General features: G+C 44.5%; 1 protein-coding gene across 1 annotated transcript in view; it reads left to right on the top strand.

The window, feature by feature from the left end:
* The first annotated feature begins 2,803 nt into the window (after positions 1-2,803).
* The window catches only part of LOC125378577 (ras-related protein Rab-13-like), a 38,541-nt gene continuing 19,251 nt past the window's right edge, over positions 2,804-22,093 (top strand). Inside the window, exons 1-2 of the mRNA XM_048394030.1 lie at positions 2,804-3,080; positions 7,115-7,289. Of these exons, the coding sequence (XP_048249987.1) occupies positions 7,157-7,289 (133 nt within the window). The 5' untranslated portion in view covers positions 2,804-3,080; positions 7,115-7,156. The remainder of the gene's footprint in view (positions 3,081-7,114; positions 7,290-22,093) is intronic.

Below are 22,093 nucleotides of genomic sequence, written 5' to 3'. Positions count from 1 at the left end.
TAGAATATCGCGGCGTTAAACAACAAGCAAACAAACATGAGCCGAAGGATACACAAACAAATTTACCAACGATATAATATGAAATTGTCTGGTTACAAAACTCTCACTTCATTTCAAGGTTCTACTTTTAGAGAATTTCTTGGCGGATGGTTGTACAATTAGACCAACGCGAAACCTGACCGACACTGAACTGTCACCCCACGGCTGCTGTCTGTCTGTGTGTCGCACGCCGGGCGCACGTGCAATTTGTGCGTCACGTGATGAAAATCAACTGGTTGGCTGAGCACGACTCTTGCACGTGACCTGCTGCCGCAAGCTCCACACACCATTGGCACATTTCAAAGAGAAAATTGAAGTACAGGAAGATTACCTCACGTACATTCCATATTATTAGTGCTCTGTATACATTGGACATTGCATTAATATTACCTATATAAACCACATGTTGTAAAATGAGGACCAAAATAGGCTTTCTGAATAGGCAGTGAACCTGTTGATATGATCATGATAAGAATATGATAACGTACGTGAGTGAGCGAGTGAGTGGAGTTTAACGCCGCTTTTAACAGTATTGCAGTTATATCGCGGCGTGTCATGTTAATGTGGGAGGAAAGACAGAAGTGATACAGGTCTCAGACGAAAACCCACGAGCACGGGTATGGTGCTGACAAACCTAGAAACATAATCGGGGCGAACCGGGATTCGTACCCACAATCATAGTTTTCTGTCGTGCCCAAGGGACGCAACTCTGCACAGCGAATCGCGGCGCCTTATACGACTGAGGCACACGTGTCCCCAATTTGTTTACATAGTCTTGACACCATTCAAATTTGGTGGGCGGTGGTACATTTGTTTTTGAAGATGTATGATTTTGTTAGAATGTTTAGTACGTCATTTCGTTTTTCCTTAAATCCAAATATGACATTTTGTTTAATTATTTCCAATTTTGTGCAAGTGCGGTTTTCTACCCATCCAGCTTTGCCACAACGGTTTTACATGTGTATATTCAAATAGCAGATGAATAATAGATTCAACTTCAGCATCACAAAAAGTAAATAATGGTGATATTTTATTTTGTAGATGCATAAGTCTTTAGTAGTTGTGAGAATTCATTGGGCCACTCGTTATTGAAACCATTTTAGTTTGGTTCTGTTAGTTTCCCGAAACAGAATGAAATTATTTATTTTACACAAATTTTCCGTTATTTCAGAATAAATTTCATTTTCCCGTTTTGTTTCACCGCGAATTTTATCCTTTAAATTTAGATGATTCACTAATCCGGACCAGGCAAACCAATGGCTGATAGCATGAGCAATGACCCACGCCATCGAGGCCAGGTTACCGACCCTGACCACCCGATCCTCTCAAGTCGTCCGTTGTTTGTTTGTTGTTTAACGACGCACTCAGCAATAATCCAGCTATATGACGGTGGTCTGTGAATAATCGAGTCCGGGCCAGATAATCCAGTGATTGGCATCATGAGCATTGACTCACAATTTGGGATACCAGGGCATGCATCAACGAAGGTTAGCGAGCCTGACCACCCGATCCCGTTACTCGCCTTTTACGGCAAGCATGAGTTGCTGAAAACCAATTCTACCCCGGATCATCACGGGTCTCGGGTCTTATGACACGCATCAGATACTAGGGATACAATTTTACTCTCAGAAGCGTGAACACTCTGTTCAGAATAGGTCTTCAGCAACCCATGCTGAGTCGACGATGGAGAACAGCATATAATTCACACTAACTGATACCACAGCTTAAAACATATCTGTGACGTCATTCTACTGTTTGAACGCTCCATTATTTTTCAGGAATGGAGAGCTGCTTGTCAACTGTACATTATCTTGAAGCAGCATTTGAATTTTTCCAATATTTTCAACTACAGAATAGTTTGTCAAAGTGTAAAAGTAGGGATGAGTTTTAAGTAGGGAAATAACCTCGTAACTCTCCATTCCTTAAAAATAATGGGCCTCTGTTCCGTTATTTTTAAGGAATGGAGAGTTACTCGGACATTCCCCTCTACATCGACGTGACCCGTGAAGAGCCAGGAAAGAGTAGCGCTTCACCAACCCATGCTTGCTGGGGACTATGCTTGTCGTAAGAGGCGACTAACGGAATCGGGTGGTCAGGCTCGCTGACTTGGTTGAAGCATGTCATCGTATCCCAAATGCATAGATCGATGCTCATGATGTCAATCACTGGACTGCCTGTTCCAGACTCGATTAATTAAAGCCCTCCGTCAAATAGCTGGAATATTGCTGAGTGCGGCGTTAAACAAACAAACAAACAAACAAACAAACACTGGGTTGTCTGGTCCAGACTCGATTATTTACAGACCGCCGTCATATAGCTGGAATATTGCTGAGTGCGGCGTTAAACAAACAAACAAACAAACAAACAAACCCTCAGAATCCCCACGGGGCTTATCCTTAAGCATCTGCGATGATCAGAAACAAGTTATTGTGTGGTTTCATCAACTAGCGATGTATTTACATTGTGCCTGCCACGGCCCTATGTTCTAACGAGGCTTGTAGGAAATTTGATACCCTAAACAAATGTAAAATTTGGAATTCAGAAGTATTCCACTCCAAGCAGCAAAGGCGGCATAAAACAATATCAGTTCCGTCATAATTACTCGGCATTAAGCCGCAATATTCGTTGGTAATATAGAGCCGTGTCTAAACAAAGCCCAACCTGTTTGGAATGGCGGGCCACTTTGCCTCATTCATTGCAATCGCTTACATTCTCCTTGGCGGCGCAGCGTTATCAGCGTTCTGCGAGTCACGTGACTCGCAGGCGCTGTTAATCTTCCAAACATTCATTCACGCCGCGATAAGCTAAACAGTGGCAACAGTGTGGCTCATCAGAACGCTTTCCTTCAGACCCGTGCCAGGATTTCGAATGATGATGCCATTTGGATTTACCTTGTGTTTGTTATGGGACTTTGCTGTGTCAGATTGAACTGCAGTTCCTGTTGTTGGTTTACTGTGCGGGGTATGACTGATCAATAAAACTGTTCTTTGAGATGGATTTCCAGCGCAGGACGGCTGCAGGAACGACACCATATGTTGCAGGTACGACTACATCGTCTTGTGCAGACCCGAGTCTGATTTATAATGAAAAAGTTGGGTTTGAAGTCGCTTGAATTGTATTTCTGTAATATCATGGGATGACAGCATGAATGGGTCGCTTGAATAGTATTTCAAAAATATCATTTGATTTTAGTGCTATGTTTCGCTTAATAGTATTTCAATAATATGTCGGTGTTTCAGTGCTAATGTGTCGCTTCAATGGTATTTCAATAATATCACGGTGTTTCAGTGCTAATGTGTCGCTTGAATAGTATTTCAATAATATCACGGTGTTTCAGTGCTAATGTTTCGCTTAATAGTATTTCAATAATATCACGTTGTTTCAGTGTTAATGTGTCGCTTGAATATTATTTCAATAATATCACGGTGTTTCAGTGCTAATATAATGTGTCGCTTCAATGGTATTTCAATAATATCACGGCGTTTCAGTGTTAATGTGCCGCTTGAATAGCATTTCAATAATGTCACTTTATTTTAGTGCTAATGTGTCGCTTGAAAAGTATTTCAATATTATTACGGCATAAAAGTCGGTAACGACGGGCTTGCCTCCCACATCCTCCTCACGTGCCGTGATATGACTAAAATACCGTTTACAAGGGGCACTCACTGAATGTTTGCACAAACACATACACTGTATAAACAGGAAACTGTATAATATGTCCAAACCATAATGTTAATCTGTGGGAATCTGAGAAGGAAATACCGGCCAGTGTACTCAAAGGCAAAAGAAACAAATCATGTTCAAATTATTCATATCGTCCTGTTGAGACTCACTTCACTAAAAAAACAAGTATCGTATTGAGGTATGATATCTTATTTTGTTTGTTGTTAAAGGCCACACTCAGCAATATTACAGCTATATGGCGGCGGTCTGAAAATAATCGAGTCGAGACCAGACAATCCTGTGATTGATATCATGAGCATCGATCCACGAAATTTGAATACGACATGCATCAACCAAGTCAGCGAGCCTGACTGCTCGATTCCGTTAGTCGCCTCTTTCGACAAGCATGGGCTGCTGAAGACATATTCTACCGATCTTCTCGGGTCATATCTTATTTTAATGAGATTGAACTTCAATATACCACTAAACAGAATCAATGAACCCTGGTCAACAAGTGGTGTGTTGTTTACACTGTTAAATAGCATTGTAGACTGATCACACTGTAAATACGTATCTTCCACGTGAAAGAAGGGAAACATAGTTGGTACGGATGGAGGTGGGATGGCGACAGTGACTGAGAGGTATGATGGATGCTAGAGGGATACAGGGGAAGGGGGCGTAGACGTTGAGATGGCGGAAGGGCAGAGATAACGAGGACAAGAGGGTGGAAGGAGTGAGTGAGTATACTTTTACGTCACTTTTAGCAATATTACAGCAATATCACGGCGAGGGACACGAAAACTGGGCTTCACACATTGTACCCATGTGGGGAATCGGAGGTCTTCGGCGTGAGGAGCGAACGCTTTAACCACGAGGCTACCCACAACCCCTGGATGGAAGGAAGGAGGGTGGGAAGAGGACAAGATTATTGAAGGAAGGAGGGTGGGAAGAGTACAGGTCGATGAGTGAAGGGAGAGATTGAGAAAATATGTGATAAAGGGGTACACGGTAGATGGAGGGTGTGTGAGGGGAGGGTGTGTGTGTGAGAGGGAGGGGAGGTGTGTGTGAGAGGGAGTGGAGGTGTGTGTGTGAGAGGGAGGGGAGGTGTGTGTGAGAGGGAGGGGAAGTGTGTGTGAGAGGGAGGGGAAGTGTGTGTGACAGGGGAGAGAGGTGTGTGAGAGGGAGGGGAAGTGTGTGTGAGAGGGAGGGGAAGTGTGTCTAAGGGGGTTAGGTGGTGTGTGTGAGAGAGAGGGGAGGTGTGTGTGAGAGGGAGGGGAAGTGTGTCTGAGGGGGTTAGGTGGTGTGTGTGAGAGGGAGGGGAGGTGTGTGTGAGAGGGAAGGGAGGTGTGTCTGAGGGGGTTAGGTGGTGTGTGTGAGAGGGAGGGGAGGTGTGTGTGAGAGGGAGGGGAAGTGTGTCTGAGGGGGTTAGGTGGTGTGTGTGAGAGGGAGGGGAGGTGTGTGTGAGAGGGAGGGGAGGTGTGTCTGAGGGGGTTAGGTGGTGTGTGTGAGAGGGAGTGGGTGTGTGTGTGAGAGGGAAGGGAGGGGAGGTGTGTGTGAGAGGGAGGGGAAGTGTGTGTGAGGGGGTTAGGTGGTGTGTGTGAGAGGGAGGGGAGGTGTGTGTGAGAGGGAGGGGAGGTGTGTGTGAGAGGGAGGGGAAGTGTGTCTGAGAGGGATAGGTGGTGTGTGTGAGAGGGAGGGGGAGTGTGTCTGAGGGGGTTAGGTGGTGTGTGTGAGAGGGAGGGGAAGTGTGTGTGAGAGGGAGGGGAAGTGTGTCTGAGGGGGATAGGTGGTGTGTGTGAGAGGGAGGGGAGGTGTGTGTGAGAGGGAGGGGAAGTGTGTCTGAGGGGGATAGGTGGTGTGTGTGAGAGGGAGGGGAAATGTGTGAGAGGGAGGGGAAGTGTGTCTGAGGGGGATAGGTGGTGTGTGTGAGAGGGAGGGGAGGTGTGTGTGTGAGGGGGTTAGGTGGTGTGTGTGAGAGGGAGGGGAAGTGTGTGTGAGAGGGAGGGGACGTGTGTGTGAGAGGGAGGGGAAGTGTGTCTGAGGGGGTTAGGTGGTGTGTGTGAGAGGGAGGGGAGGTGTGTGTGAGAGGGAGGGGAAGTGTGTCTGAGGGGGATAGGTGGTGTGTGTGAGAGGGAGGGGAAGTGTGTGTGAGAGGGAGGGGAGGTGTGTATGAGAGGGAGGGTAGGTGTGAGGGAGGTGAGGTGTGTGTGAGAGGGAGGGGAGTTGTGTGTGAGAGGGAGGGTAGGTGTGAGGGAGGTGAGGTGTGTGTGAGAGGGAGGGGAGGTGTGTATGAGAGGGAGGGTAGGTGTGAGGGAGGTGAGGTGTGTGTGAGAGGGAGGGGAAGTGTGTCTGAGGGGGTTAGGTGGTGTGTGTGAGAGGGAGGGGAAGGGTGTGTGAGAGGGAGGGGAGGTGTGTGTGAGAGGGAAGGGAGGGGAGGTGTGTGTGTGAGGGAGGGGAGGTGTGTGTGAGAAGGAAGGGAGGGGAGGTGTGTGTGTGAGGGAGGGGAAGTGTGTCTGAGGGGGTTAGGTGGTGTGTGTGAGAGGGAGGGGAGATGTGTGTGAGAGGGAGGGGAGGTGTGTCTGAGGGGGTTAGGTGGTGTGTGTGAGAGGGAGGGGAGGTGTGTGTGAGGGGGTTAGGTGGGGAAGTGTGTCTGAGGGGGTTAGGTGGTGTGTGTGAGAGGGAGGGGAAGGGTGTGTGAGAGGGAGGGGAAGTGTGTCTGAGGGGGATATGTGGTGTGTGTGAGAGGGAGGGGAAGGGTGTGTGAGGGGGATAGGTGGTGTGTGTGAGAGGTAGGGGAAGGGTGTGTGAGGGGGTTAGGTGGTGTGTGTGAGAGGGAGGGGAAGGGTGTGTGTGAGAGGGAAGGGAGGTGTGTCTGAGGGGGTTAGGTGGTGTGTGTGAGAGGGAGGGGAAGGGTGTGTGAGAGGGAGGGGAAGTGTGTCTGAGGGGGATAGGTGGTGTGTGTGAGAGGGAGGGGAAGGGTGTGTGAGGGGGATAGGTGGTGTGTGTGAGAGGGAGGGGAAGGGTGTGTGAGGGGGTTAGGTAGTGTGTGTGAGAGGGAGGGGAAGAGTGTGTGAGAGGGAGGGGAAGTGTGTCTGAGGGGGATAGGTGGTGTGTGTGAGAGGGAGGGGAGGTGTGTGTGTGATGGGGAGGGGAAGGAAGGGAGTAAAAGGTGGGATCAGAAAAGATGAGGAAAGGTAGCGGCAGTAACTGTGCACGTGTGGCTTAATTTGGCTTCCGTCAAGTTGTAGATGACCAGCTTCATCAGCATGCTCTTCTACCCTTCTTCATCAGTGTACAAACACTGCCACCTGAAAGTCCCCATATACTTAGTTTCCTAGTTTAACCAAGTAAGTGAACGATAATCAAGATCCAAATGAACTTACTCCTAACACACCTGCCTTACTCTTTCCAGATGGAGGGCAGCACTGACAGACAGGCTTATTAAAACAGGAGAATGCCCCTGGGTGAAAAAGACTGCCTCGCTTCTTATAAAGTGTTAGTGGTAGGCGAAACATCTGTCGGCAAGACTGCACTCATCAACAATCTCGTTGGCCGAGAATTCAGGGAGAGCATGGTCCCTACTATAGGTGAGTGGTTAAGCCGTTGTAAGTTCACACGAACCGGCAGAGAACTGTCTTCTGGACGGTACCCGGTTGGTAGGTGATGGAAAACTGTTGTCAAACTTGTTGAGGTGAAACATTGCTTGCAGAGAATTATAAAAGGGTTATTGATTGTATTTTTACTAAAATAATTCGTTAAAGCAGTATAAATTCAATTCTTAAAATGAATGGGGTGGGTGGGTGGTAGGGGTGTGGCACAGATCGCCCAGTCGTATAAGGCGCCGCGATTCGTTGTGCAGAGTAGCGTCCCTTGGGCACGCCAGAAACCTATGATTTTGGGTTCGAATCCCGTTTCGCCACGATTATGCTTCTAGGTTTGTCAGCTCGTGGGTTTCACCGAAGTGGTAAACGTCTTAGACCTGCATCACTTCGGGCTTTCCTCCCACATTACGCCGTGTATAACTGGAATACTGTTAAAAGCAGCGTTAAACCCAACTCACTCACTCACTTAAAATAAATGTGTCGGCTCACCAGCAGGACGGTACTCAAACAAGTGAGTAAATTGTATTTAACACCGCTTTGAACAGTATTTAAGTTGTTGTCTGGCGTGTCACATTGCTGTGGTCGGAAAGCCCGAAGTGAAGACGGTCGAAAATGTTTCCATTTTGGTGAAACCTACGATCACTGGTATGATGGCGATGAGACAATGCTCACTTTAGTAATTATCACGACTGCGTGGCGGTGCTTCATCACGGTAATGCGTTACAGTGACATGCCGTGCAAACATTAATCCCCTTCATGTCCGTCCGGTGCTGCATTTTGAAGAGTGTAGATTGGTCGTTGAAACGATTTAATTACCAGACCAACACACGGGATCCGGACTGTGTTTTGTTTTATCAATATCCCTGGGTCACAGCGAACGTGAACATTCATGATAAACCGGGCGGAATAGGAGTGAGTGAGTTGGGTTTAACGCCGCTTTAAACAGTATTCCAGTTATATCACGGCGTGTCCGCTTAATGTGGGAGGAAAGCCCGAAGTGTTGCAGGTCTTACCACTTTGGTGAAACCCACAAGCACAGGTATGGTGCTGACAAACCTAGAAACATAATCGGGGCGAACGGGATTCGAACCCACAATCATAGGTTTCTGGCGTGCCCAAGGGACGCAACTCTGCGCAACGAATTGCGGCGCCTTAGACAACTGGGCCAGCCGTGCCCCCGGGCGGAATAGGACATTGGGTGAGTGGGTGGATGTGTGAGGGAGGGAGTGAGGGATGGAGTCTAACTAAATAAGTTAGTGAAAATGGTTATACGCTACTTAATTATTCCATCAATATTCCATCAATATCACGGCGGTGGACACCAGAAATAGGCTTCACACATTGTACCCATTTGGGGAATCGAACCCGGGTCTTCGGCGTGACGAGCAAACGTTTTAACCACTAGACTACCCAAAAGCCCCAACTAAATAAGTGACACCATATCCTTGCAAATCAGTATTAACCGCTACATCAATGTTATATCAACAACACGATCAAATCTTTGAAAAAGAAAATAAATAAAAATACAAGATAAATCGACCTTCATATCGGAAATCGAGTAATGGTTGCGAACGAATGAAACCACTAGACCACCTAACACCCAGTTAACATTACACCGTTGTAAGCTGTTTTATGATAACGTTAAATCCCAGGTGAAAAACATTGACTGTTTGATTAAGACTTTTCTGAAAGGCCGACGTGACACAACTGTACAGCACGACTGACATAATTCACCATGGCAACCTTTGCCCCCGCTGAAATAAGACACCTGCGCGAGTCAACAATCACTTCACGCACTGTATGCACGGAATTCACGTGCACAGGTGTTCAAAACGATCATGACGACGTCGGTTAATTCTCCAAAGGCGAGATCAGACAGATTTATATTTCGGGATTGAAATGAAGGAACACATAAATATGGATTGTTTATTTCATTGACGCCAAAACAATTTTTGCTGCGTTTTATTAATAAACAAAATGCATGCGTGAAGCAATTTACGAAACAAGTAAAATGTCGCGAAAAATCTCTTTCATTCCTTTTCCTGCCTCCCGAGCAGGTGAAGTAGGGTGTGTTATTAAACATAACAGTGTTTATCTATCATTGTACGGTCGGTCATCAATCTTTTCTGACGGGGGAAAACGGGGAGACCATATCAAGCTTTCGATACACGTCTGCTGGGAGATTAATTTTACTTCCCAAATGTTGCAAATAAACAAGAAAGCGTCAGTAATGATGAATGCATCTCGGGAAAGACTACTTTAATCGCCCACAGTCTGTGAGTGCTGGCAGAGGGCGAACGAATGTTGTTTTATGCAAGGGGTAAATAATAAAATGTGGGCGAGACAAACCACTAGTTGATGGCATACTGCCTGGGTCCGATGACATACATTCTATGCGCAGTCGGGAGTATTAGAAGATGAAGATCCGGGGGTTGCCTGCCGTAAAAGGCGACTATGCTGGTCGTAAGAGGCGACTAATGGGATCGGGTGGTCAGGCTCACTGACTTGGTTGATGCATGTCATCGTATCCCACTTGCGTGGATCGATGCTCATGATATCAATCACTGGATCGTCTGGGCAGGGCTCAATTACTTACAGACCGCGGGGAGAGAGGAATAATAATAAAAGGATAATTCTTAAAAAGAATAATGCTGCATATTATTGGAAAAAAGAAATTGTCTGCCACAAAAATTACATTGTTGCAATGTGTTTTTTAGAAAAAGATATTTTGGTTCATAGTTTTAATCAAAACAATATCTGGTTTTGCAGCTGTTGCTGATGTAATATCTCGTCTCAATATAACATCCCAGCAACCCCTCCTTTCCCCAGTAAAGTGGGTCGAAATCAATATTAATGCAATGCTGTTCAAAGCGGCGATAACCACATGTTATGCATTCCTATTTCTCTAACAAAAAGGGGGCACGGCCCAGTCGTCTGAGGCGCCGCGATTCGCTGTGCAGAGTTGCATCCCTTGGGCACGCCAGAAACCTATGATTGTGGGTTCGAATCCCGTTCGCCCCGATTATGTTTCTAGTTTTGTCGGCACCATACCCGTGCTCGTGGGTTTCACCGAAGTGATAAACGTCTGAGACCTGCATCACTTCGGTCTTTCCTCCCACATTAAGCTGACACGCCGCGATATTACTGGAATACTGTTAAAAGCGGTGTTAAACCCAACTCACTCACTCACTCACTATCAAAAGATGTAACCCTAATGGTAGTCAGACTTCCACCTTGCCTGTCAGAACGCGCGTACGATGGCCCAGTGCTCAGGGTCACTGCTACGTATAAGTGGAGAGTTGCGTCACATGATCCGCTAATCATAGCTTCGAATCCCAAACTCGCTGTAATCTTTGCTTTGTCAAAATGGCAAACGTCAAAGACGTCACTTCCGGCTTTACTTCTCTGACAACTGTTCAAGGGACGTTGTTCGCCATCTCTCGAACTTACCTCAAGGTCAATATAAAACATATCATACCCTCTTCATCATATGAAAGGTCACCGTCAGTACTCACACCAAGTCATCCACTGTTGTGTTCGGTCGTGCAAATCACTGCAAGTTATTCATTTATACGTAATATTTGCCTCTCGATATTTGTCACTGCAGGAAATAGCCACAGCTGATGGAACAAGACAATAGCACTCCACTTGTTATGCTGGGAGCGTCCATGAAGAGACGTTTTCCTCAGAATATATTCAGGGGGTTTAGACAGGGAGGTGCCTTATTTCCATATTAACAGTGTCGCATAACATACCATGAGATTGATGTCGCCTCTATCGACAAAACATTGTAAACCCTAATAAAAAATATATATTAGACATACGTTCTGGGTGATTATAACAAAAGATTATTCAAAGGATTGAAAGAACCTGGAACAGAAAAGTCTAACATCTTTAAACATAAGACGTCAACGCCAAAGAATAAGCAGTGTCTATTATCCGAAGAAACATTCCATTTTTGGCGTAAAAGGCAAAATATCGGGTCGGGTTGTCAGGCTGGCTGACTTAGTTGATGCATGTCATCGTATCCCAATTGCGTAGAGTGGTTTAAAGGTAGAGCGTCCGCGCCCGCGCCCGGAGAGCGGAAGGTCATACCAAAAGACGTTAAAAGATGGTACTTGTTGTTACCCTGTCTGGCGCTCGGCACGAAGGGGCTAAAACAAGGACAGGTCGGCTCGGCAGTATACCTAGTCTGAGTGGGGTATTCATGTTAAACTGCGGCATGGTCTCTCATGGTACTAGTCCGTACAAGTACAAGTAACCACACACACACACACACACACACACACACACACACACACACACACGTACATGTAAGTCGCTATATAAGTGCAATAATCTTGGACGCGACGATAAACCTCATAGATCGATGCTCATGATGTCAATCACTGGGTTGTCTGGTCCAGACTCGATTATTTACAGACCACCGTCAAAAAGCAAGAATATTGCTGAGTGCGGCGTTAAAAAACAAACATAGGGTTAACCCCTACCGTTCACACACTTTGGATACAAAAGCAAGTGTTTGTGGCCCGACACGTGTTGCACGTGACTACGGCCTGTAGCGACCAGAATAAGGAAGACATTGTTTACAGGTCTCGGTTAATTGCCATTCCAAACTATTTTCAGCCATTGATTGTTTTGAATCTAGTTGTATAGTTTTTGTGTGTATCGTGATATTTGCAAAGACTTTTTAATTTGGATTAGGTGCCTCACTCTGGCAGTGTGGGTTCGAATCCCAGATAGGACTCAACCCCAAAAAGTACGAGAATCTGTACTTCACTAAGAAAGTTTTATCCCAAATATAACATTTGTTACATTTGTCTACTCCCCAAACCTCATTGTGTGTACGAAATATATCTCGCTCATGAGTGTAAACGGATATTTTAACGTTATATAATTTGAATCGGGCTCAAAACGAAACTTTCGTAACGAATGAGTACAGAGTATCCTAACAGAATGGAGATATAAACCACTAGATAAATGAGGAGGTGTGTCAGTGCTCCCCGATGTGATATTTCTAATCACCCCGAAGGCCATCATGATTGGGGCCCATTAGTGGGGTGTCCAGGTTTGGTGATACTGGACTACAGCCACGGTGCTATGGCCAGCATATCATGTACTATTCATCATAACGGGTGTCCTTAGGCCGGAGAGATGAAACTGAAGGTGGTCACAGACAGTTGCCTGTTTAGTATGAACCACGATCACGTGTGGGGTGCTAACAATCCAAGGCTCGTAATCAGGACGAATCTTAGACTAGAACCCACGATCAGCAGATCCTGTCACTAACAAACCAGGCAAATGTTGTTATTGTGACATCTGACGAACAACACCTCCCCTCCCCGGATACTGCTAAAACCTGGAAAGGCGTCATAAAACCACACTCACTCACACCACTCTCCTAGGTTCAGAATAATGATAATATTATGAGTGAGTGAGTGAGTATGGTTTTACGCCGCTTATAGCAAATATTCCAGCAATATCACGGCGGGGGACACCAGAAATGGGCTTCACACATTGTACCCATGTCAGGAATCGAACCCGGGTTTTCGGCGTGTCGAGCGAACGCTTTAACCACTAGGCTACCCGGCCGCCCCTGATAATATTATGAACATATAGTGCTAAAAAGGTTAAGGGCCACCCCATCCTTTCATATTTCTACAGTTAATATGTCATGCCTGATGCTATTCTGTCATAGTACTATTGTTAATCTGTCATGCCTGATGCTATTCTTTCATAGTACTAAAGTTAATCTGTCATGCCAGATGCTATTCTGTCATAGTACTATTGTTAATCTGTCATGCCTGATGCTATTCTTTCATAGTACTAAAGTTAATCTGTCATGCCAGATGCTATTCTGTCATAGTACTATTGTTAATCTGTCATGCCTGATGCTATTCTTTCATAGTACTAAAGTTAATCTGTCATGCCAGATGCTATTCTGTCATAGTACTACAGTTAATCTGTCATGCCTGATGCTATTCTGTCATAGTACTATAGTTAATCTGTCATGCCAGATGCTATTCTGTCATAGTACTATAGTTAATCTGTTATGCCAGATGCTATTCTGTCATAGTACTATAGTTAATCTGTCATGCCTGATGCTATTCTGCCATAGTACTATAGTTTACCTGTCATGCCTGATGCTATTCTTTCATAGTACTAAAGTTAATCTGTCATGACAGATGTTATTCTTTCATAGTACTATAGTTAATCTGTCATGCCAGATGCTATTCTGTCATAGTACTATAGTTAATCTGTCATGCCAGATGCTATTCTTTCATAGTACTAAAGTTAATATGTCATGCCAGATGCTATTCTGTCATAGTACTATAGTAAATCTGTCATGCCAGATGCTATTCTGTCATAGTACTATAGTTAATCTGTCATGCCAGATGCTATTCTTTCATAGTACTGTTGTTAATCTGTCATGCCAGATGCTATTCTTTCATATTTCTATAGTAAATCTGTCATGCCAGATACTATTCTGTCATAGTACTATAGTTAATCTGTCATGCCAGATGCTATTCTTTCATAGTACTATTGTTAATCTGTCATGCCTGATGCTATTCTTTCATAGTACTAAAGTTAATCTGTCATGCCAGATGCTATTCTGTCATATTACTATAGTTAATCTGTCATGCCAGATGCTCTTCTGTCATAGTACTATAGTTAATCTGTCATGCCAGATGCTATTCTGTCATAGTACTATTGTTAATCTGTCATGTCAGATGTTATTCAGTCATAGTACTATAGTTAATCTGTCATGCCAGATTCTATTCTGTCATAATACTATAGTTAATCTGTCATGCCAGATGCTATTCTGTCATAGTACTATTGTTAATCTGTCATGCCTGATGCTATTCTTTCATAGTAGTATTGTTAATCTGTCATGCCAGATGCTATTCTTTCATAGTACTATTGTTAATCTGTCATGCCAGATGCTATTCTTCAATAGTACTATAGTTAATCTGTCATGCCTGATGCTATTCTTTCATAGTACTAATGTTTATCTGTCATGCCAGATGCTATTCTGTCATAATACTATAGTTAATCTGTCATGCCTGATGCTATTCTGTCATAGTACTATAGTTAATCCGTCATGCCTGATGATATTCTGTCATAGTACTATAGTTAATCCGTCATGCCAGATGCTATTCTGTCATAGTACTATAGTTAATCTGTCATGCCAGATGCTATTCTGTCATAGTACTATAGTTAATCTGAAATGCCAGATGCTATTCTTTCATAGTACTATAGTTAATCTGTCATGCCAGATGCTATTCTGTCTTAGTACTATAGTTAATCTGTCATGCCAGATGCTTTTCTGTCATAGTACTATAGTTAATCTGGCATGCCCGATGCTATTCTGTCATAGTACTATAGTTAATCTGTCATGCCAGATGGTATTCTTTCATATTACTATAGTTAATCTGTCATGCCAGATGCTATTCTTTCATATTACTATAGTTAATCTGTCATGCCAGATGGTATTCTTTCATATTACTATAGTTAATCTGTCATGCCAGATGCTATTCTTTCATATTACTATAGTTAATCTGTCATGCCAGATGCTATTCTTTCATATTACTATAGTTAATCTGTCATGCCAGATGCTATTCTTTCATATTACTATAGTTAATCTGTCATGCCAGATGCTATTCTTTCATATTACTATAGTTAATCTGTCATGCCAGATGCTATTCTTTCATATTACTATAGTTAATCTGTCATGCCAGATGCTATTCTGTCATAGTACTATAGTTAATCCGTCATGCCGGATGCTATTCAGTCATAGTACTATTGTTAATCTGTCATGCCAGATGCTATTCTGTCATAGTACTATAGTTAATCTGTCATGCCAGATGCTATTCTTTCATAGTACTATAGTTAATCTGTCATGCCAGATGCTATTCTGTCATAGTACTATAGTTAATCTGTCATGCCAGATGCTTTTCTTTCATAGTACTATAGTTAATCTGTCATGCCAGATGCTATTCTGTCATAGTACTATAGTTAATCTGTCATGCCAGATTAACTATAACAATATGAAAGAATCAGGTGCTCCTTCACTCCTTTTGAGTAGTATACTCCAGGACATGCAACGATAGTGCGAGCGTTATCCACGCAACAACAGACCCTTGGTCATCAGAATCTAAACCGTAATATTTTCAGCCTTGTAAACAAATGCCAACTATCATCAAACAGTCTTTAAAGTTGGCTAATTTAATAAGTTGGTGAGATAAACGGAGAAAAGGGTCACAATGATTTCCTTGTAAACTAGAAATACAACCATGGATCACTTAATAGATACTTAACCAAGTTTTAATGAGATTTCCGTCGCCGGGATATTGGATGAAACAGCCATCTGTTCCTTGTATAGCCGCACAACAACAAACTACATATGCTTCGTTGCTTCGAGATAATGGGATTATTTTGGGAATTAATTTAACGGCTACGGTTACGGTTAGCCAGTGCATGCACCATGGGCCAGTACCGGCTTGGATGGTAGACAGAGAGCTGTTCCTACCGAACCGATGATGGCTTGTGCTTTGCTTAAGTTGTGCGAAGGTGGTGCATGGTTGAAAGCATTACGCATCAGCCCCAGGTTCGGGATTTCATTTGGTTAAAAGCTTGGTTTGGGTGCAGGAATATACTCCGTATTTTACGCAGTCTGTGAATGTTTCATTTGTATGCCGTCCTGGTATACTCCGTATTTTACGTAGTCTGGGAAGGCTTCATTTGTATGCCGTCCTGGTATACTGCGTATTTTACGTAGTCTGTGAAGGCTGTATTTGTATGCCGTACGCGTCTTGGTATGCTGCGTATTTTACGCAGTCTGTGAATGTTTCATTTGTATGCTGTCTTGGTATACTGCGTATTTTACGTAGTCTGTGAATGCTTCATATGTATGCCGTCTTGGTTTACTGCGTATTTTACGCAGTCTGTGAATGCATCATTTGTATGCCGTCTTGGTTTACTGCGTATTTTACGTAGTCTGTGAATGCTTCATATGTATGCCGTCTTGGAATACAGCGTATTGTACGCAGTATGTAAATGCTAAAGTTTTATGCAGTCTTGGTATACTGCGCATAGTACGCAGTATGTGAATGCTAAAGTTTTACGCAGTCTTGGTATACTGCATATAGTACGCAGTATGTGAATGTTACATTTTCACATTTCTACATTCCTGGTATACTTACCACGTTACGCCGACTGGGAATACCGACATGTAAATGATGACTCTCATGACCACACCCTATGCAGGTGGCCCTCTGGTATAAGCCGTCGTAACAACACTTATCTTGGGTTCACGACATAGATTGTTGGTCTGCCCGCACCACACCTGAACTCGTCGTTATCGCCGAAGTGGTTAACACTGCGCGTGATCGAAGAACCGTTTTCGCTCCTCCACAAAGGTACAATTTGGAAAGTTGAATGTTTGTGTCCCCGGTCGGAAAACGGATTGAATTTTGCTTATAGCGGCGGCAGAGCCAACACCCTTATTTGTCCACAATGTGAGGTGAAATTAGGTTTAACGTCGCATCCAAGATTATTGCACTTATATAGCGACGTGCATGTACGTGTGTGTGGCTGTTTGTACAAGTCCGGACTGATGCCCCACACAGACACAGTATACTGACTCCGAGTCGACCAGTCCTTGTTTAAGCCCCTTAATGCCGAGCGCCAGGCAGGGTAACAACAAGTACCATCTTTTAACGTCTTTTGGTATGACGCGGCCGGGGGATCGAACCCCCTATCATCGTCTCTACCACTACACCACGGATGCGGTCTATTTGCGCACGCAAAAAAACATTTTCAAGATAAGTGTTTGAATCTTCTGAATTGTAAATGTTTGTATGATTGCATACGTATAGTGTAGGTTGTCTGGATATGCTTTAATTTTGGCATAGCGATCTACTACTGTTGTAACTATTCTACTTAAGCACGTAGACGTGTCGGTGGTCATATATCTGAGTTTGCCTTGCGGGACGTGTCATATTGGACTAATTTGATAAATATATAGTCACTCAACACGTACAATACCCTCCATTCGATGTCAATCGGTACCCAACCCAAACTGTCCCACGGTTGCGTATATTTTAAAGGAAACAAACATTTACTGTAAGTATCATCATGAAATCAATAACGCAAACAGTGTAATCAGTTACCCTCTGGCCTTTGCTTGAGACAAAACTCCATTCCCCAAAGTTTAATTTCAAATGCCAACCAATTTGTGATCGCGATGTCTTTCGTTCAGAACATTGTTCTACAAGGAAACCGATCCAATCGCTTCGTATCGATCAAACTACACTGGGATGCAGCTGGATGATTATATAGTTCCATCTCCTGTCAAACATGTGTTTAAGTTCTGAGTTGATACTGTGGTTAATTTTGTTACTACGAACAGAAATACAGTCCGGCAAAATCGAGGTCACATGAGCGTTATGTTAATAGATTGTTGTCAACGGATCTTTTATACATGCTGATAAATCTCTCCTGGTCACGCTGACCTTGTGCTCCATTGAGATTGTCTAAACTGAGATTTGGGGTCTAAAAATAAATATTGGCTTGTTTAGGCGCTGCGAGGTGTTGCGTTGGTGGGGGAAGTCAAGATGAATGGAGGATGATTGGGCGTGGAATCGATGTGTGGACTGCCTGGCTGTAGAGTGACACAACGTATCGATGACACGAACTGATATCACAGCTTCCAATATCTCAGACAGAGGAAGAGGAGAATTAGGCTTAACGTGGCGTTCACTCATAAAACGACGTGCACGGTGTGTCTGGCTGCGGTTTTATAGTGCTAGCTATATGGGACTAATACGACTAGGTGTAATAGCGACACTTGGCATTATAATACGACTAGGTGTGATAACGAGACTTGGAATTATAATAAGGCTAGGTGCAACAGAGAGACTTGGCATTATAATAAGATTAGGTGTAATAGCGAGAATTGCTATTATAACAAGTGAGTGAGTGAGTTGGATTTAACGCCGCTTTTAACAGTATTCCAGTTATATCACGGCGTGTCATCTTAATACGGGAGGAAAGCCCGAAGTAATGCAGGTCTCAGACGTTTACCACTTTGGTGAAACCCACGAACACGGGTATGGTGCTTACAAACCTAGAAACATAATTTGGGCGAACCGAGATTCGACCCAACAATCATAGGTTTCTGGCGTGCCCAAGAGACGCAACTCTGCACAGCGAATCGCTGCGCCTTAGACGACTGCGCCACCAGTACCCCCCGTTATAAGAAACAAGGCGTAATAACGAGACTTCGTCTTAAACACTAGATGGAACAGCGAGGCCAGTTGGTATTATAACACAAGTAGGTGTAACAGAGACACGGCATTAAAATACAGATCATCTTCCCGAGGCAAGGGAGTTAACTGACTTTAAAAATCCAGTATCCACCCTTGCCGAACTAGGCTGGAATTCCTGGGCTCGATCGTAGCGCCACCAGTGGTTATTACGAGTTATGTCCCTTCTAAACCTCTCCTATGGACCATTCAGACTCCACCTCGCGTATCGCTTGCATTTGATTCAAAGAAGACGATCTGATGGATAATCAATATCTATATTGTGATAAAATGGGTCTTACATCGCGAAGTGCATCAAATCATGGGAGCACCTTGATTAAAATCATGAAAAGATTCGGAAAATATCTGTTGACAACGAGATGGCGGTGCACATGCTTTGTAAATCCTGCAATCGACCAAATCTGCACGACAGTTTACAACCGGATTTCGATTTCGGTGCGCGATTTTGATTGGACTATGCATAGACTCGTTTGTCCAGCCAAACTGTAACTCCATAATACCAGCCTTGTTCGGCAAGGGTGGAAACTGGACTTTTATAGTCAGTTAACTCACTTGCCTAGGGAAGATGAATACAGATATGTTATGACAAGATTTGGCATTCTTAAAAATCAAGGTGTTTGGAAACAGACGGGCCTTCGTGGTATCTGCAATAAATACTTGCCGTGTGTTAAGCATGCCTATTTAAGCCATTAGGCCTGGGCTAGCACCGACACTGCCGGTGTAATTATAGCATACAATACATCAGGCTTGCCAACGACAGCCCATGGGAGTGCTAGGGAACAGTCAGTATTTACAAGGCCGACCCTGCGGACAGTACTGTGCCCTCTAGGGAGCAGTCAGTATTTACATGGCCGACACTGCGGACAGTACTGTGCCCTCTAGGGAGCAGTCAGTATTTACATGGCCGACACTGCGGACAGTACTGTGCCCTCTAGGGAGCAGGGGGCGGTCGGGTAGCCTAGTGGTTAAAGCGTTCGCTCATCACGCCGAAGACCCGGGTTCTATTCCCGACATGGGTACAATGTGTGAAGCCCATTTCTGGTGTCCCCCGCCGTGATATTGCTGGAATATTGCTAAAAGCGGCGTAAAACCATACTCACTCACTCACTCCAGGAAGCAGTCAGTATTTACATGGCCGACACTGCGGACAGTACTGTGCCCTCTAGGGAGCAGTCAGTATTTACAAGGCCGACACTGCGGACAGTACTGTGCCCTCTAGGGAGCATTCAGCATTTACAAGGCCGAGACTGCGGACAGTACTGTGCCCTCTACGGAGCAGTCAGTATTTACAAGGCCGACACTGCGGACAGTACTGTGCCCTCTAGGGAGCAGTCAGTATTTATAAGGCCGACACTGCGGATAGTACTTTGTCCTCTTGGAAGAAAGCTCTCCTTAATCAATTCACGAACAACGACATTCCAAATCTGGTCTGATATATGAATAAGAAAGGCGTTAGGCTGTAACCGAATTGATAAGAAACCATGTCATGAGGAATAATGTAATGACTAATTTTCACTCGGTGAGTAGTTTTTTAGTTGGAGGTATGTGTTTTATGTGTGAAGAAGGGTGTATTATAAAGCTCCCCGACAGGGGGATATACAGTGAAACCTCGATAATTATCAATCGTACGGATTAACACATTTTGTGATTGATGATAGTGGGAATGTCCGTTGAATCACATACACACGAAGACTAATGGGTAAAGACTAAAGTGGTCTTGACTAACGGGGTGCAGACTAACGGGGTCTAGACTAAAGTGGTCCAGACTAACGGAGTCCTGACTAACGGTGTGCAGACTAACGGGGTCTAGACTAAAGTGGTCCAGACTAACGGTGTCTTGGCTAACGGTGTGCAGACTAACGGGGTCTAGACTAAAGTGGTCCAGACTAACGGGGTGCAGACTAACGTGGTCCTGACTAACGGGGTGCAGACTAACGGAGTCCTGACTAACGGAGTGCAGACTAACGGGGTCTAGACTAAAGTAGTCCAGACTAAGGGGGTCCAAACTAACGGTGTCTTGGCAACTGGTGTGCAGACTAACGGGTCTAGACAAAAGTGGTCCAGACTAACGGGGTGCAGACTAACGTGGTCCTGACTAACAGGGTTTCGGACAAACGGGGTCTAGACTAAAGTGGTCCAGACTAACGGGGTGCAGACTAACGGGGCGCAGACTAACGGGGTCCTGACTAACGTGGTCCAGACTAACGGGGTCTAGACTAACGGGTGCAAGACTAATGGGATCCTGACTAACGGGTCCTGACTAAAGTGGTACTGACTAACGGGGTGCAGACTAACGGGGTCCAGACTAATGGGTGCCAGACTAATGTGGTCGTGACTAATGTGGTCCTGACTTAAGTGGTCCTAACTGACGTGGTGCAGACTAACGGAGTCACAATGTATTGTGATTAACAAATGTATAGGTGCTATTAACTCTGTGTGTGTGAGGGAGATTGTGTGTGTCTTGTAGTTTTCTTGTATAGCTTCCGTATCTGGGGTAGCTGAAGTGACCTTAACATTTACCACTCCATCACTTAGTATTACAATTACAACGACGTCTTTTAATTGTTATCTCACAATTATTCGGCCTTTACGTCAAACTGAAGGAAAAATGGTCGTTCAGGGATATCTAGTGTGCCACAAATTCTGTTAGACGAACATTCCACTGCAGTCAGTTCTGGAATTAGAAAATTAACATGGGCCCCATCAGAATGTAATGCAAGATCCCATTTCCACTTAACCTATTCCCAGCTTTGGTGAAACCCACCCACCTGCGGCCTTAGATTACTGTAGGCTATAACCCGATAAGCTTAATGAGGTCTGAAAGCGGATATGGTTTGTTAAAAAGTGGCACCTGTTTCCGAAGTCGGAAGGGCATTTACATGTCCAGCTCTCCGTGCTTGTCATTAACTTATATTTATAACACAAGTGGGAGGCGGTGTGCGTTTCAACAATGTATAATTACCTAGAGGATACCTACCTGGCATTCACGTCATGTCTGGGTTTACCACATAAGACTTGAGTGAAAGGCTGCCGTTTTACGTCACAACATTCCAGTTATAACAGGATGGCTGGGCAGTGATCGAGTCTAGACCCAAGGGACCAATGTCTCGGCATTGGTATCGATCTGCGCCGTCTATGCACGATCACAATAAAACCGGTAACATATTATGACCCATCGTCCATTAACCAGTATGGTATAACCCGTGAAGATCCGAGCGGGGATTTGGTCTTCAGCAACCCATGCTTGCCGTAAGAGGCGACTGTGCTTGTCATAAGAGGCGACTAATGGGATCAGGTGGTCAGGTTCGCTGACTTGGTTGATGCATGTCATCGTATCCCAATTACGTGGATCGATGCTCATGATGTCAAGCACTGGAATGTCTGGTCTAGACTCGAGTATTTCCAGACCGCCGACATATAGCTGGAATATTGCTGAGTGCGGCGTTAAACAACAAACAAAAT

Source organism: Haliotis rufescens, unplaced genomic scaffold, assembly GCF_023055435.1.
Source record: "Haliotis rufescens isolate VD_foot unplaced genomic scaffold, xgHalRufe1.0.p SCAF_128, whole genome shotgun sequence".
In the NCBI taxonomy this organism is placed as follows: domain Eukaryota; kingdom Metazoa; phylum Mollusca; class Gastropoda; order Lepetellida; family Haliotidae; genus Haliotis; species Haliotis rufescens.
This window is presented reverse-complemented; position numbering and strand designations above follow the sequence as displayed.